Below are 17,565 nucleotides of genomic sequence, written 5' to 3'. Positions count from 1 at the left end.
GTAGAAAAGGATCGCTAGTGGAACCTTCGCTTTCCCCCATGGAATCCAGCTGTTAGATTTATTTCTGGACACTGATAAGACCATCTGGAAAATGGATAAATTAACTCAAGGCTCAAGATCTCTATAGTAAAAGGGTGAAGGAAATATGAATATGGTCCTCTTGAGTAGAGGAATTATGTCCTAGAGGTATCTGTCAGCATGAAGAGAGGACAATGCGTCCTATGTGTTAGTCCTACCCAGAAGAGCTGTTTCGCGTGAGGTTACATGTGTCACTTCCTGTGGCTAATTATATATTTTGCTTGTCTGGCATAACACACCATTATGCTCTTGATCCAGGACAGAAATAAAGATACGACAGTGGTTCTGAGCCAAATTTACATCTCCTCAAAACCTCTTTTTCTCCTTCAGACCTACAAAATTCTTCCCTGAAAAAAAGAGTTATTTTGTTATGTCACAGGACAAAATAAACCCTCAAAACAGATTGAATTCAAGTCCAGTCAAAGTGAGTCATGCAAATCAACAAAAACACATCGCATAATTAGCCTTACTAGTTCATTGATTCGTCCTCTTTTTGCAGAGCAATGTATGTGAATCACACCTAATGTGGATTAAAAGAAAGACAGTGTAAACTCAACACACCACACACAAATCTTTCTTCTCTCAACTGGTTTAAATGAAACTGGGAAGATGTTTAAACTTACACCCAACACCCAGCCTGGCCATTACATGCCAGAGAGTTATGTTATAGTTCACCTGTATTAACTATCTCCTCCCAGAGTACCAGAGAGGGGAGGGAAGAGAAAGAGAGCGAGAGTGTGAGTGAGAGAGAGAGAGAGCAAGTCAGAGAGAGACAGAGAGAGTGTGAAAGAGCAGCCTGAGCTCAAAATCTGCTGTATCAGTGCAGTAGCACCCATTACGAATGGGATATATGGACTTGTCCTAGCACTACTCAAGAGTGCTGAGATCATTTAAAGGATATCTTGCTTGATATCATCTGTGATGGCAACTTGAAGGGTTAAATCAAAACATGAGGCAACGGGTTTGCTGGTTCACATAAGGCTGCTGAAATAACACACCTCCGTTCACCAATCCTGTGGAAATCACGTGTACTGTATAAGGCTGGACGGGTAGAGAGAGGGAGTAAAAGTGCTGGACCTAGTAACTATAAACAAACTGGGACAGGACAACCACAAACAGTAAGTTCCTTCTATATAGATTCTTCTATAGGAGAATTGACAGCATGTGGGAGAACTAGTTCTTAATGTCACTTAAAAATGTCAATACTCTAGTTTAGTAATCAGGTGAGTAAATGAATGATTGATAGGTGACAGATAGGTGTGTGTTTATATATTGCTGTAGGAGTTTGGGTTAGCTTAAATACATGGAGAAAGGTTTAAAGATTACTTAGAGAAGTAACGATGAGTGTAGCTTCAAAGTTTTGTTTTTTTTTGAAAGATAAGCCTTTTGCTTACATCAAAATCTCTGAGTATATGGTGGCTAAATTCTAAAAGACTAAGCAGTAAAAACCAGATTGCAGACACTTAAGACGTAATGCACACAGGTTAGATTTAGCACTAAATGAATAAAAAATAACTCAGAAAACATACGAGTTTTAAAATATATTCACGTGTCATCGCACATGTAATATCTCACTGTTAATCTTTCTCAGACGAGCATGCTTTGTATACCAGCCTTGTAATCATATACACTGCATTATCATGTGAGCAGCCGGTTTTGATCAAATTTGAGACACGACTCACACGCAGACCAGAGATGACAGCAGCTTGTCAGGAAGAATATCGTTCCTAACGATCATATCACAGTGACCATAGACATGTCTTAAGGCTGATCAGCTTTTTGTTGGTGTCAATGTGCTAATGTATTTATCTGTTCCACATCACGGCTAACAAAAATTAGGCCAGTTATTACAGGAAGTGAAAAGTGGAAAACGGGTCAGGCTAAAAGAACCTGAGAGGCATCACAGTAGGGACTCTTTCTACCTGCAAGTTACCTGCATGTGATATTTTTTGTAAATAAATTAGCAGTGAATCTTTAACTGGTTTGTCTGAGCAAATTCAATTAATTGAGTCAGCTATTTTGAAATAAATTATTAGTATTTTTTAATAATTTGCATTTTTAAGAAATATATTTCTGGCTCAACCTCTCTTACTGTGACATTGTGACATTGTCACTTTCATTTCTGTCAGATTTTTCATTGTTCACTGTTTTCATAGCCCTATACTTTAACCTGCCATGACTTGCAAAAATACACTACAATACAAAACTGTGTTCATTGTCTTTAAATGCCCCACTAGATCACATGATGACTAAAATATGTAAGGTAAAAGAAGTAAACTATGTGTTTATTGCATCAGTGGACACTGAGAAGTGTACAAGACAACACAATGTATAAATGAGTATTATTAGTATAGAATAACGGAACAATGTCTGAAAAGTAAGCAAAAAAAAGGAAGAGAAAGGACAGATATTTGTCTAACCCTGTCTTGCCCATGTGTACACAGTTAGCGTTAATGGCTTGTGTTAATGCTGCACAGTCGAGTGTTAAGTCATCAGTCTTGCAGCGCTCGGACATGTTACCGCTATCCAATAAATCAGACAGCAGAAATATGAAATATTATAAAGCACAATATTGTAATCACAGTATATCAGCATGTGTAAATGTGTGTGTCCTGTGATGGACTGGTGTCCTGTCTGGGGTGCATTTATGGTTCTGTATATGCTCCAGACTCAGCGTGACCTTAACTGGGATAAATCCCTTGCTAAGTTTCAAGAAATGAATGAATGAATGAATAAAAGAAAGCATAGATTTCTTCACAATTAAATAAACTATTATTTTTGCACATAATTCTTCTCTTTAATGGTTAATAATAAACACTGTTTAGTCACAAACAGAAGGTAATGATTTATAATTTATCACACTAGCGTCATTAAGAACTCATTTGTACTGTCAGCCAATCAGCTCGTTAGCAATCGGCTTATTTGCAATTTACAGAGTTCTATTCAAATATTCGATCTCAATATCGTTATCATGATTCAAATATAATTAGCAGGAAAGTGATACTTATATTGCTTTCATACTATGGTTACACCCAATTCAAGCCCATATTTCCCACACTTCCCTGTGCTACCTTATCAGTCTCTTTATCAGTGCGGTACGTAAAAGCGTATAGAAAAACCCAGACGCAACGTTTGTGTATACACTACATTGTAATTTGCTCATATCTGATATACGTCAGCTCAACTTGAGCAAAATCTGTAGTGTGAGATTCTACACAAAGCCTTACGGAGGTAAAAGACAGATGAAGGAGATCTTTCCTTCACAGATCACTCCAATCTCAGTCAGCAAACACAGAGTACGAATCAGATTGAGAAATCAGGCAGCAGACAGAAGCTCTTAGCAAACGTCCTTGAGGAGAACCGTGAGACGGTGCAGCTGCAAACGTCCAGCAGCTTTCTTCTGTAGAGTTAATAAAACACTTCTCATTTGTTATATTCAGACAGTGCTTTGGGTTATGAACCTAGACATTGTTTAACATTGACTAGATATATGGCTTTACAAAGGGGTAAAAGATGCAGCTGTGACCAAAAATTTGTGAACCCATTGGAAATTCTCCATTCCTGACTGAAGATACGTTATTAAATAAGGTCTTAATAAACAGCACATACACCCATTTTTTTTGGACAAATGGTTTAAGTCAGCTGGTGGATCACGGTCTGGTGGTGGACCAACAAAATCTTTTCACGGAAAAAATGAAATTGCAATAGTTTATTGGTTTCATTTAAGTTCCATACAATTTTACTTGTATATCGCTTTAATCAATGGACATTGTCTCAAAGCAGCTTTAAAGAAATGACAAAAGTTTTAAATGAAATTTATATTTTAAAGAAAATGATCAGCACTGAAAATGATGTTTAATGACTACAGTATATTGCCTTTATATATGTGAACAAAAGCATAAGGAAAAAAAATTGATGTTTATATGTTTATTACTGGTCAAGAACTAAACGGTAACCGTTATGGCCATTCAGCCATTTTATTCGGTTATCTGACCTTCTTCAAGCAAGGAATTGTATGCAGCTGGAGGATTTATTCAAATACCTGGTCATTTAAGGTTTGAAATTGCTTTTTGGAATTTTTGGAATTTATCAGACCTAAGAAGAAGCGTCCAGTAGTGTCTTTAAAGATTGTGTTGATGGATTCATGCAGTTGATCTCAAATTCTTCAGCAGACCAGCTGACATTTTTTTAATCTCAAATCAGCACAGTAATGTTGAGCTTAAGTTATACCTTTATTCGTCCCACAATGGGGACATTTCTCAAAGCTTGTGCTCTCCTGTAGATTGGATATCTTGTGTATTCAGAGATGCTTTTCTGATCACCACGGCTGCAAAAAGTGATTCTTTAACTGGAAGCATTTTTCCCTTCCACTATACTTTATAAACTCTAAAGACTATTGAATAAATCCCAGAGCATCAGCAGCCTGCCTGACAACAACAAATAGAGTCTAACTAACTAAGGTTGACTAAAGTTAGCTAGCTAACCTGTAGCTGCATGTTATTAAGCATTGAGCTGCTGCCACATGATTGGCTGACTTGATTTGAGGCGTGGTTGTTGACTATATCATTTGTATAATTTGACTATAACTTATATAACTTATACTAAATTCAGGTATTACTTACATTAACTACGTCTTTCTCAATTTTTTTTTTTGCAGAAAAATATTATTAGGGTTAGAGAATTGGAAATATTTAACAAGGAAGCACAATGATTCTTCTTTTATTCTCCCAGTGAAGTCACATACTAGTTACAAGTAATGACTTTCTGTAGTTGCACTCATGTTTGCCACTCGTGAACTGATGAAGGCTTTGGTTCAATGCGTGTTGTGATGATGTCACATGACACGTCTTAGTATAAATATGCAGAAAATGTGCAGCCATTAAAGAAAAATATCCTCTGAATATCGCAGTTCATTTTTTTAACTTGCAAGATCACAAGATACCAGAGGGACTGATTTAAAACTGATCTGAAACTTAAAGCTTGGTATTTGTCCTGGAAACATTTGATCTATGTTCGTGAAATTGTTTATTTCAATTCTAATGATGTGAAGGATCGACTTCTTCTGTCCTCTGTTAGTTAGCCATGATACGTGTGCAGTGGAAAAAAATGGGGCCGCTTTAGTTGTCTTATGGAAATCTCCCTTCCAGAATGTTGATTTGTGTGAAAAGTGTGTGAATGTGTAAGTGCATGGTTCTCATGCATCCCATCAGGGGTGTATTTTCCCACCAGACACACTGCAACCCAGAACAGAATAAAACCTTCACCAATGTTGAATGATAAAGATGAACCTTTATTCAGATCATTTTGTAAAAAGAGATGATCTATTCAGCCATTGATTTAATAACAATAACATTTATTAGTAACAACATTACTCTTTTTTATGTTACTAGAAGCTCATGCACACTTTTCAGAGATACGGCTTGTTCATAGCATGTATAGCATGAATATATACCTTTAGTTAGGAATATGGCTATTGCGCTTATAATATGTTTATAGTACATTATTGAAAAAGGTATACTTTTAGTATGTGAGGATATATGTACATGAGTGCATTTATAGTGCTCTATGGTATAGGAAAGGCTACACTGTATACAATATCCCTGATAATGAAAAGTGAGGTCTCTTCTAATCAAAAAAGCATTTTGAGACTTGTTGAAGCTTATAATACTTACAAAAGACCTGATTTAACAGACATCAATGTCACAGAAGTTTCCTGTATGCCTTCTGGGTTTTAACGCTTCTTCTTTTACCACCCTTCCTGTGCGTGCCCATTATTTTCTGTCTGCACCTGTGTTTAATTGTCTATCTCATTAACTTTCATCAGTCCTTAAACTTATCCTACAATGTTTGTCTAGTCTGTTTTTCCTGTGTATTTCTTCCTTTGATTTTTTTTAATCCTAGACTTATCCCCATACTTATATACTTCCTTCAGTCTTTGAGCTTTAATCTCCTTTTATTTCAGGTGTATTTTGTAGGCTCTTCTTTCTTGAACCTCATCAGTCTTTTGGGGATTGCCTTTGGCCTAACTCAAATTATAATGCAAAGAGGATCAAATATGATAAAGATTCTCCTCATATATGGTATACAGTATATACTACATTTATACAGTAGCATTTGGCAGACACTCTTTTCCAGCGTGACTTTACCTCATTTTAAACAACTGAGCAATAGAGGGTTAAGGACCTTGATCAAGGGGCATGCAGTGTCAGTTTGGTGGACACGGGAATTTGAACTCACCACCTTCCAATCAGTAGTCCAAAACCTTAATCACTAGGCTACCACATCCCCCAAATAAAATAAAAGACCTTTATCACCACGACTGCTCATCCTAGGAATGAACATTTGAAAGGGAGGGTTGTAAAATCCCTGTCAGCAGTGGACACATCATTAGCTCTAATATGTTGCCCAATATCATGTTTTGAGTGTCTGGAAACCTAAATGACTAAAAAGTGAGCTGATGTAATGGAATAACATAGAGCAAGCTAGCTAGCTAGTTGGTGTGTTAAAAAGGACTAAGAAAAAAGCAAGGAGAACATCCAAATATCTTTGGTGTAAAATCTATTATTTGATTTATATGATGGCTGTGTGTCAAACTTTATTTAGCTCCGTTTTCTTAATCCTGCCTGAAAAGATTCCACCGATGATGCATGTAATGAAAATTACAGCATCAAGGTGAAACGCATCATGTTTAAACATACGTATCAAATGAAACCTAGTGTCTTGCAAAAGTCAATATTTCCTCTTTTAGTCTACAAAGCAAGAATGAACAAGGAACTAAGACACAATATCTGTTTGCCCCGAGTACTCGGGCTACCATTTTATCCATCGCCCTTCTTCCTGTCATAGAAACCTAGCAAAGAAATATAACACCTTCCTAGAAACAGGCATGTTACTAACATCAGCTAAGGGTGCAGAATGTCCGTAAGTCTACATTAAGAAAAAAAAAAAGGATTCATGTGAAGTTATTACAAAGGAAACAGAGGAAAGAAAAATTTTGCTGCCAGTTTTAAATTTACTTAAAGACCAACTGGATTTTAGCCAACTTTTTCAGTGGTTGTACACTTGTTATTTTCTACCAACTTTGATAGTTGAATAAGATTACCACAACCTCAACCTCAACCTCACCCAGGGGAGCATTGACTTCTACAGTAGAGGTCACAATATAGCACAAAAGTCAGGCTGTAGTCTGTAATGTACAACAAAAGAAGTCGTCATGCAACATCTGAAACCGAAGAGTAGTAATAAACACCAGAGTGGCACAAGCACAAGAAGTTTTTTCATTTTGAATCTATATTTCAGAACAGCCAAGTGAGAGACCTTTCTTCAATCACATTGACGCATTGTGGCGTGATCTGAAGCAGGCCATTCAAGCAAGACATCCTAAAATTATAGACAAACTGAAACAGATTTGTATAAAGAAACAAGCCAAAATACCTCCTAATTGCGGCACAGGAATGATCAGCAGCTTCAGCAAACATTTCGTTGAGTTTCCTGCCAGTAAAAGAAGTTCCATAAGTAGCTAATATGAGTTCGTATACTCCTTCGCTGAATGGCCTCAATTGTTTTAAAACTCTTCTTCGGTATACATCAAAACATGAATATGCTTGTGTTAATTAAGGCTGTCCTTATTTATCATGGTCTAGATGAAAATCATATCATATTTTCCAAGCAGGAATCTAGATAAGTCTGTGCAATCGTTTAAACACAGTTAATATAATAAATGCATGGGTGGAGGGTTAAATATTTGCTGAAGCTTTACAAGGGAATATAAAGAGAAGGTTTGTGTCTGTTTAAGCCTCTGTGAGAACTCAAATCAGTCCTCAGGGGAGCAATTTTGTCCTGCATATTAGATGTAATGGCAGATTTGTGAATCTTTCACAGATGGTACCATTTTGGGAAAGAGGCCCTCAAAGAGAAGAGAGAGAGAGAGAGAGAGAGAGAGAGAGAGAGAGAGAGGGAGAGAGAGAGAAATAAAGAGATAAATAACGAAAGAGAGTGATAGGTTCTTTAAAGACATGTGTGAAATTAAACAAATTTCAAAATTCAAAAATAGAGATCATTTTGTAAAAAGAGATGATCTATTCAGCCATTTATTTAATAATAGCATTTATTAGTAACAGCATCACCCATTTTTATCTTACTAGAAGCTCATGCACACTCTAGGTTACTTTAGGAAGCCATTTTATTACCACATGCCAAAAAGTGTGAAAGTTTGTTTCTGCTACAGACATGGAGACTGATGCAGAGGAAGCTGGTTGGCATGGTCCTGATCGCACAATGCCTGCATGGAACACCTCTTCAGTTACCTCCCGCGAAAACATCGGGCTGAACGGTTCGTATGGTGGCGGATCGTATTTCTGGCTGCTTCAAAACAGCTCAGCAGGGACCACTAATGCACCTCTTGCAGTCAGGGTGCGGGATATGGCACTGGCGCAAGCGGAGATTGGCATCCTGAGCCTAATCCTGGCGCTCACCACACTGAGCAACAGCTTTGTGCTGTGGGTTCTGCTGCGGAGGCGCAAACACAACGCTCCCATGCACCTTTTCATGGTTAACCTCTGTGTGGCTGACCTGGTGGTGGCCTTTTTTCAGGTGCGCCATTTTTGAAAAAAACTCTTATTACAGGCTGAAAAGTAAATTACAATCCTGATGAGTACATTTTGAGTAAATAATTAGTAGCATTTATCAGGACTCCATGTGTACCTTTTTGGCCTATTTGATTTGGATTAGTTTTTCAGCACATTTCTAAATATCATGATTCTCATTTACTTCCAACTAATCAGTTGAAATTGTGGCCTGCACAATAGATTTGATGCTCATTCAGAGTAGCTAATGAGAATAATCAAGAAAAGCAGGTCGATTCATTTAAACCGTCAGTTTAAAAACATCAGCTCAGTAAAGTGAGTCATAAGTCTTTGTTTGTTCTTGTGTTCAATACACCATCAAGTAGGATTGCCACCAAACCACAATATTAGTTTTAAACCACAGATTTCTTTCATTTACTGGAGATATTCTTAGGTCTATTTTCTCCTATTGGTCACAGAGTTCTGAATTTTGGAAAGTAGAATAATAATAGGGAATAAAACACAATGGTATGTGCTATTGTTATAAGAAAATAATCAACAGCTGGATAGTGTGATGCCAGTACCATCAGGAAATGAATTATATTTCCATAACAGCGTGCCACAAAATGATTTACTTTTTCATTTATAAATGGATCATCCACCATTTTATTATTAAAGTATATAAAAAAAGATTAAATTGATGCATACCATGAAACATCAAAAAACTAATGTTCTTCACAACACTCCAGGTTCTCCCTCAGCTAGTGTGGGACATTACGGAGAAGTTCCAGGGTCCTGACGTGTTGTGCCGCTCAGTGAAATACATGCAGATCGTTGGCATGTTTGCTTCCTCCTACATGATTGTTGCTATGACAGTGGACCGCCATTACGCCATATGTTGCCCCCTTCAGGCCTACAGGCTAGCGGCAATCTCACGCTGGAACACACCCATCATGGTGGCCTGGGGTCTGTCTCTAGTGCTTAGTGTCCCACAGGTATGAGACCTTACTCTACTCAGGATTTCATTCATTAGTGACTTCAATAATAGAAAAATATATCTGCTTATGTATTAATCCTTAGGAGAGATGTGTTTCCAGAGTGGTGTATGAAAATAGACATTCTGGACTTTAAGAATTGTAGTTTTTCGTAGTATTTCTGTTTTCCAAAACACCCCAAAAATTTTTGAATTTATTTCTAAATTCAAAGTAAATGCTGATATCAATCCCATTTCTGCTCTCCGAGATGCTCCAAGTGCTTGTTCATAAGCATCTAAAAACTAAAGACGTTATCTTCAACCACTTCATTTACATTTGCTGCATTTTGCCGACACCCTTATCTGGAGCGACGTAGATTAGAGCTATAAAGTCTCTATCGATGAATACATTAACATTTGTTCACTAGGCTACAGATTTAGGACACCATCAATCTTAAACCTTTTTTTAATATTCATTCATTCATTCATTCATTCATTCATCTTCTACCGCTTATCCGAACTACCTCGGGTCACGGGGAGCCTGTGCCTATCTCAGGCGTCATCGGGCATCAAGGCAGGATACACCCTGGACGGAGTGCCAACCCATCTCAGGGCACACACACACACACTCATTCACTCATTCACTCACACAATCACACACTACGGACAATTTTCCAGAGATGCCAATCCATGCATGTCTTTGGACCGGGGCAGGAAACCGGAGTACCCGGAGGAAACCCCCGAGGCACGGGGAGAACATGCAAACTCCACACACACAAGGCGGAGGCGGGAATCGAACCCCAACCCTGGAGGTGTGAGGCGAACGTGCTAACCACTAAGCCACCGTGCCCCTTTTTTTAATATACAAAATAAAACAGGGTAAATAAGAGCTAGTTTAAGTGTTTGAGGAAAAGGTAGGTCTTCACCCATCGTTTGAAGATAGCCATTGCTGTTTGGACATTTAGAGGAAGTTCATTCCACCACCTCAGTGCCAGAACAGAAAACAGTCTTGATGTATACCTTCCTCTTATCCTAAGAGATAATTAATATATAGTACAATTTTAGCCTCCAACACCCCTTGTTTTTCCCTAGGTGTTCATTTTCTCCAAGTCTGAAATAAATCCAGGGGAATTTGAGTGTTGGGGACAATTTGTTAAGCCATGGGGTCTGAAAGCCTATGTAACATGGATGACTCTGGCTGTGTTCATCCTTCCTACCTTCATCATCATGGTGTGCCAGGTAATGCAAATCTTCTCGAATCTTCTATAATATTGCTAGAAGATAAACGTTGATTATTTGACTTCGAATATATTAGGCAGAGTGAAACGATTGCTTTATAGAAAGGGATTTGACAGGAAATGTCCCAAATCAAATAATGCACACTAAAGTATGATCATGAAACCAATAAAAATAGTAGAGTGGTACTGTATTGTGAGGCTAAAATGTGCCCTAGTTATTGTCAGTATTTTAGCGTTGGGAGAATAAAGATGTATAACATATTGATGTGAATTTCAGTATCAAATAATGTGCTCCGTCTTTTTGTGGATGTTATTTTAGGGTAACATTATACACACAATATATCGTTCATTTGTTAATGTAACACAGTACACAGTAGACTGGATTGATTACAGTAGCCAGTCTACATACAGGGATATTTTATTCAGGTTAAAGGAGATAGGTGAACCCTGGGGAAAAGCAAGTACATGGGAGAACATGCAAGACTCCACATAATGTATAGAAACATCATCAAATGGAAAATGATACGGAACAAGGAGACTAAGCAGGATATAATGTCCCTGCTTCCAAGAAATCCCTGAAGGATTAAACTTGTAAAAAAAAGTAAACCAAAATGAGAAGTTGAAAGAGAAATGTAGACAGCAATAACAGAAATAAATACAGTACCAAATAGAAGGATTTAAACTGATAGAACAGAAAGTCATATCATCTTGGTAACTGACACAACTGCGTTCCTCCCAGGTCCGAATTTTCAGGGAGATTCGTGACAACATCTACCTGAAGTCAAAGCGGGTGGTGTCATCTGACTCGAAAAAAAATCTAGTCATCTTCCGCATGCCCAGTCTGCGAAGTCAGAGCGACAAAACAAGAGAAAGGGAGAGAGGAAGAGGATCCACCTTGAGAGAATCCCGTAGAGGATTTCATCGACGAAACAAAAGTGACTCATCCCAGTCGTACTGCAATGCCCGCAACTCCCAGCATGCACCGCAGCCAGACTGCTGTGACTGTCCCTTTCAGGGTGAAAATGAGCTACAATACAGCACTCAATCCCCTGATGTACTGCCTCACACACTCTCTCATACACATGCTCCTTTAACTCAGAGCAACTCAGCAGCTCATTTGAGCTCTAGACATCTTTCTGAAGGGGCTGATGATTGTTATTGGACTTCCGTTGATTACACTGAGCCCTGTGTTAATTTATTTGAGGACTCTTTGGAGATTTGCAGTTCAGTCCCTCCTGTCCAGGTTTCATCGTCCGTTTCACGCCCCGTGACACCTCCACCACCGGGTGTATCCAGAGCGATGTCCAAAACACTCAGGATGACCCTGGTCATAGTGCTGGTTTATACCATGTGCTGGTCACCCTACTTCACAGTGCAGCTCTGGGCTGCTTGGGACCCAAACCCACCAGATAATGGTGAGTTGACTGACTGACAAAACCCATCATTGTCCCGTATAACTATAACTACATTTAACTACATATAACATGGACTACATGTTACATTTAATATTGCAAGCAAATGCAATAAAAGGTGTAGTTTCTAACATTTTAAACTAAAAACAACTTTAAAATTCTTGTATTTTAAATGTATTTAATCTGACTGATTTTCTTATTTCAGGCTCCTCTTTACATTTTTCCAGGCTAGAAGTTAGTAGAGTTTGAGACAGCTTTATTACCATCTACATTTTTTCTAGCTACATGCAGTACAAGATCAGAAATAGACAGAGCATATAAAACGTAAGATAGAAGAGAGTAAGTTAAATACAGTGCTGTGCCATTTAGACTCAGTAAATACAATACAACACAATGGCAGTATGAAACTGTACATACAATGAACACTAAAGCTAGCAGCATGGACGCGACTGTCCAAATGAAACATCTGAGGAACAGAGTGTTGTGTGTACAGTGTGTGTTCAGTGCCCATTGTGCTGTTCCTGTATGACAGGTAATACTGGTAGATGTGGTCAGTGCATTATAATAATTCTGACTGTAGACCTTTTCTGTTGTCTTGCAGACTTTCCATCTCTTTCCACACATACCGGCACCAATAAAGAGCCGGTTTTATTTGGGTGTTTATGAATATGTGGTTTCAGGGACAGATTAGTAAATAATGGGTTTCTGGGCAGGAACCTAATCAGGTCCTCACTCACCACCGCCCTACGCGTGAACCAAAGCATGAAGCCCTGAGTGCCCTGTCTCTCATCCCAACAGATGCAAAATAAAACACTACATTAATATTCATAATTAAGATTTGCGTAGAATATAAAACATAGGCTTTGTTCTTGCGTTTTATCTTGCCAGCTCACGTATTGTCCATCTTATTTTGGAGTCTGAACCAAAATCTGACCCATTAGACCAGATATTTTCCACGCTTAACAGAAAAAAAGGCTGGTGTGGATGCAGGTATTTATTCCAAACACGCTATAGCTGATGGTCTATTGAAAGACAAGATCAACTGATGAAACTGGTGGAAACTGGTGGCTTTGACTTGATTGGACAAATCTTGTATCGACGGCAATCCTTTTGCAGATAAGATTAGACACCAATGAGTCACAGACTTAAAATGTGTTTCGTTTTTTTTTTAGCTCAAGTTACAACCAGACCACATGGAAATGATGGAATCAGCCGATTTACATTCATTCATTTGTGTTCTATGTAATGTGCTGTGTAGTGAAATGACCACTTATTATGTTGGCTTTGTAAAAGCCAAGATTCTGTTAAGTTCATTCATTCATTCATTCATCTTCTACCGCTTATCCGAACTACCTCGGGTCACGGGGAGCCTGTGCCTATCTCAGGCGTCATTGGGTATCAAGGCAGGATACACCCTGGACGGAGTGCCAACCCATCACAGGGCACACACACTCTCATTCACTAGGGACAATTTTCCAGAGATGCCAATCAACCTACCATGCATGTCTTTGGACCGGGGGAGGAAACCGGAGTACCTGGAGGAAACCCCCGAGGCACAGGGAGAACATGCAAACTCCACACACACAAGGTGGAGGTGGGAATCGAACCCCGACCCTGGAGGTGTGAGGCGAATGTGCTAACCACTAAGCCACCGTGCCCCCTTCTGTTAAGTTTAGACAAAAATATATAAAATTTAATGCGGCCTAGGGCTTTTGAGCCACATGCACCAAATTTGGATATGTTGTAGATCCTGGTCTGATGTTTGTTGCTATTACTTTTCTAAGCGATCCGAGTACCGGTACTTCCGGTACCGGGTCTCAAAATGGCCTTTTTTCCAATAGACTCCCATTATAAACTTTGGAGGTTTATAACTCGGCAAGTTTTCGAACTATATACACCAAACTCGGCCAGCTCCTTTAGGGTGATACTCTGAACAAATTTTTAAATTGGTGTACCGACTGGCCTTCCGGTTGTGCCGCAGCCCCGCCCCCAAAATATGCAAAATCAAAAAACTTTTTACAACATGGACATGTGACATATCAAAACACTCAGAACAATGAGGGGAACTTCCTCACGTGTATTCTAATGACGTCACGTGACGTCACGTTATGTCACGTGAAAATAAAAAATTTTGCACAACATGGGCATGTGACATCAAAACACTCAGCACAATGAGGGGGGAACTTCCTCAGGAGTATTCGGATGACGTCACATGCTCGTCTCCACTTGCCTCCAAATGTTTTGGCACCCTATCTTTCTGTCCACTTGCCTCCAAAAGTAACACTGACCCTTATGTCCACTCGCCTGCAAAAAGCACAGGCCTTTGCGAATACTTGCCTCGTCAAAGCCAACATCAAAGTTTGTCGCGACGAACTTTACAAATCTAGTTCAAAATATATGCTTGTTGAGGGCCGCCTAGAGGCCAGGGCTAGTGAGGCCAAAATCATGCACAAACCCATTATTTAATTATCAAATAAACTATATCTCTAATCGTTCTTCATCAATACTACCAACTGTCAAAAGATGCCAGATACATGAGATTTCTCATGTTTTATGTATGATGTATTATGCAACTGTATGGTATCATGGTTTTCAGCAAAATTCAAGTGGTTTAAGAATGAATGAGACAGAGGATTCATTAGTATTTACAATTTCTGCAAGAATAAAAAACGGCTTTATAAAGATGATTAGTTATACATTTATGCAGATGTACCATTTTCCTGATTTGTTCCTTGTACTGTATGTTTATTCTTTAAAAACTAGTGCCTGATTTGAAACATGGTACATTCTTACCAGTATATCTTTATATAGGGTGTTATATAAGGATGTTTATTGTGTCCAATCAGGGGAATTGTTCACTGAGAATTAAGACAACACTAAAAAAATGGCTGTACTCCTATCAGTTGTACCAGTGAACTATTTGGTGAAAAGGTAATAAATTCTGATGCAGCATACATTGTACATTCGTACATTCTTCCATCTTTCTTTATCTCTCTCTCTCTCTCTCTCTCTCTCTCTCTCTCTCTCTCTCTCAGGGGTGGCCTTTACTATCCTGATGCTGCTGGCCAGCTTGAACTCCTGCACAAATCCCTGGATCTACACAGCCTTCTCCAACAGTGTCTCTCATGAACTTGTCTCCCTTTTGCGTTGCCGGCCTCGAATCACCCGCAGGGGCTCCGTACCTGATGACTCCAGTGCCATCCACACGACCATCACCACCAAGGACTAACCATTCTGAGCCACTTAACACACGAGCAGATCTCCGATGTATTCAAGCCAAGAAGCATAGAAGAAGAATCATTGAGAGATTGATTGTTGGGAGATGTTTGACTTAACGTAGCTGAAGCTACCTGTGCGATTGGAAGGAGCATATTGTGGATTATATACTACACTGACCAAGAGAACAAGGTCATGATATGAACATAGAAATGTTGTATCATATCTACAAAAATATACTTGAGATACTTGAGACATTTCAATCTAAACTTATGAAGACCAAATGCTTAAACCTTTAAAACTAAACTAAGTGAATTAGAAGCTGTATATATGACACATTTTATTGAATCCAAGAACTCTTGAACCAAGAGAATGTAAAGCCTGCTTAAGACTTCTCGATGAAAATGGAAGAAACCTGACCTCAGCCTGCACCCAAGACATTCCCTAGCATCATTTATCACTCCATTTTTATTCCTTATCTGTGTTTCTGCTACATCTCACATTTGAGGATGATGGAAAGCATCAGTGAGAAGAATGAGTCATTCATAGAAACTCTATAAAAAGACAACTTCTAAAGTGGTGGTGATGAGTGACGCACAAATGTGAAAAACATGGAATGAATGGACAGAACATGGAGTGGAGAGAAAAAAAAGAAAACAGGAACATATCTCATATGTACACATACTGAAGACATCAGGGATAATGAAGTTTTAATCAATTAAATGATTTTATTCAAAGCTAATTTTATAAACCTGGTACCTTGGTACATTGAGTATTACACAGGATCTACAGCTTGACTGTTTGATGACATCATATTCTCACTATAATATTGTCACATTAAATCTTCTACAATAAATATTTATGGACCAAGCAGCCTTCATAAACATAACTGATATTAAGATATGTTTTAAAAAAAATAATGTAATAACAATGCTAGGGCAAAAAAAAAGTGCCTTTGAGAGATTCCTCCTTCTCTTGCAGTCATGTTCTTCAGTTTATTCTGTAAAAGCACAAATCTCCTCTTTGAGGCCCATAAACTGCATGTTAGACATGAGAAATCTCCCCATTTATAATGTGTGAATGGATTTCCTGAGCATAGATGGATTTTTTTTTATTGATATTGTAATTTATTAAAGTGCAATAATTGTATGTAAACACGTCATGTTGTTTTAATCATAAAACATATTTTCCCAAAACTCACTTACAATAGACTATTAATACAAACATTTCTGGGGAAGAAAAAGACATGTGCAAGAGAGGATATTAGACCTCCGAAGTCTTATCAGATGCGATACACCGTATACAAGTACTGGTAATTTTATTATACATCTGTTCATTCATGCTGTTATTTAAACAGACAAAAATATGGCCAGTCTGGTATGAACTGACAGAAAGCCTATAGTCGTAGCCATAAAGAATAGCTTTATGTAATTGAGATACCAAAATACTGCAATTTGTTCACTAATCAAAGAGCTGAAATGACCACAATTAAGTGTTCTCTATGAACCCTGGATAATCGATGGTGACAATAAGGATGACCCAGATACCATTGTGTAAATGAGACCTTTAACATAGTGACTAACATTACAAAATAGCTGCGATATTGATAACTACTCTCAAACAGCTACCTTTCTCTAGAACCTCCTGCCAGACCACAGCTGGTTCACTGGTAGTTATCTGTGGTCCATAGCATCACAGCGTAGCACAGAGTAATCTGTTAACCTCTTTCCATCTTCAAAATCACAGTCTTTAGGAGCTACTTGAACGATTTCACTGAAAATCAGAAGCGTGTACATGCATACCATGCATAAACCATTGCAGAGAATCAGCTCGTATCCAAGCCTCAGTGTCCAACTCCTAGAGTTGGTGTCATAATCCAATGCATAATCCAAGCTTTAAATCTGTCAATACAACAAATGGAAAATGACATCTGTCTAATAATACATGTTGGTGGAATCCGGCTAATGGAGCAGGCCCATCAGTGAACAATAAACCCAACAACTCTCATCTATTCCGCTCTCCAGGTGCTTATATTTAAGACATGCACTACATCCCATTAAACCACTGCACTGATTTGGGACATA

General features: G+C 38.4%; 1 protein-coding gene across 1 annotated transcript; it reads left to right on the top strand.

The window, feature by feature from the left end:
* Positions 1-862: 862 nt before the first annotated feature.
* On the top strand, positions 863-16,677 carry avpr2aa (arginine vasopressin receptor 2a, duplicate a). Its single transcript, XM_060893418.1, has 6 exons — positions 863-1,196; positions 8,306-8,670; positions 9,392-9,637; positions 10,708-10,854; positions 11,593-12,268; positions 15,301-16,677. Exons 2-6 carry the CDS (start codon positions 8,308-8,310, stop codon positions 15,492-15,494), a joined length of 1,626 nt encoding a protein of 541 aa, XP_060749401.1. The 5' UTR covers positions 863-1,196; positions 8,306-8,307; the 3' UTR covers positions 15,495-16,677.
* The last annotated feature ends 888 nt before the right edge of the window (positions 16,678-17,565 follow it).

This window comes from Tachysurus vachellii, chromosome 19 (assembly GCF_030014155.1).
Source record: "Tachysurus vachellii isolate PV-2020 chromosome 19, HZAU_Pvac_v1, whole genome shotgun sequence".
Classification (NCBI taxonomy): domain Eukaryota; kingdom Metazoa; phylum Chordata; class Actinopteri; order Siluriformes; family Bagridae; genus Tachysurus; species Tachysurus vachellii.
The sequence above is the reverse complement of the archived record's forward strand: the minus strand, read 5'-3'. Positions and strand labels throughout refer to the sequence as shown.

Coding starts and splice junctions, on each gene's coding strand:
- avpr2aa (XM_060893418.1), top strand. CDS start 8,308: ATGGAGACTGATGCAGAGGAAGCTGGTTGGCATGGTCCTGATCGCACA. Junction 8,671..9,391: donor TGGTGGTGGCCTTTTTTCAG/GTGCGCCATTTT, acceptor ACAACACTCCAG/GTTCTCCCTCAGCTAGTGTG. Junction 10,855..11,592: donor TCATCATCATGGTGTGCCAG/GTAATGCAAATC, acceptor CGTTCCTCCCAG/GTCCGAATTTTCAGGGAGAT.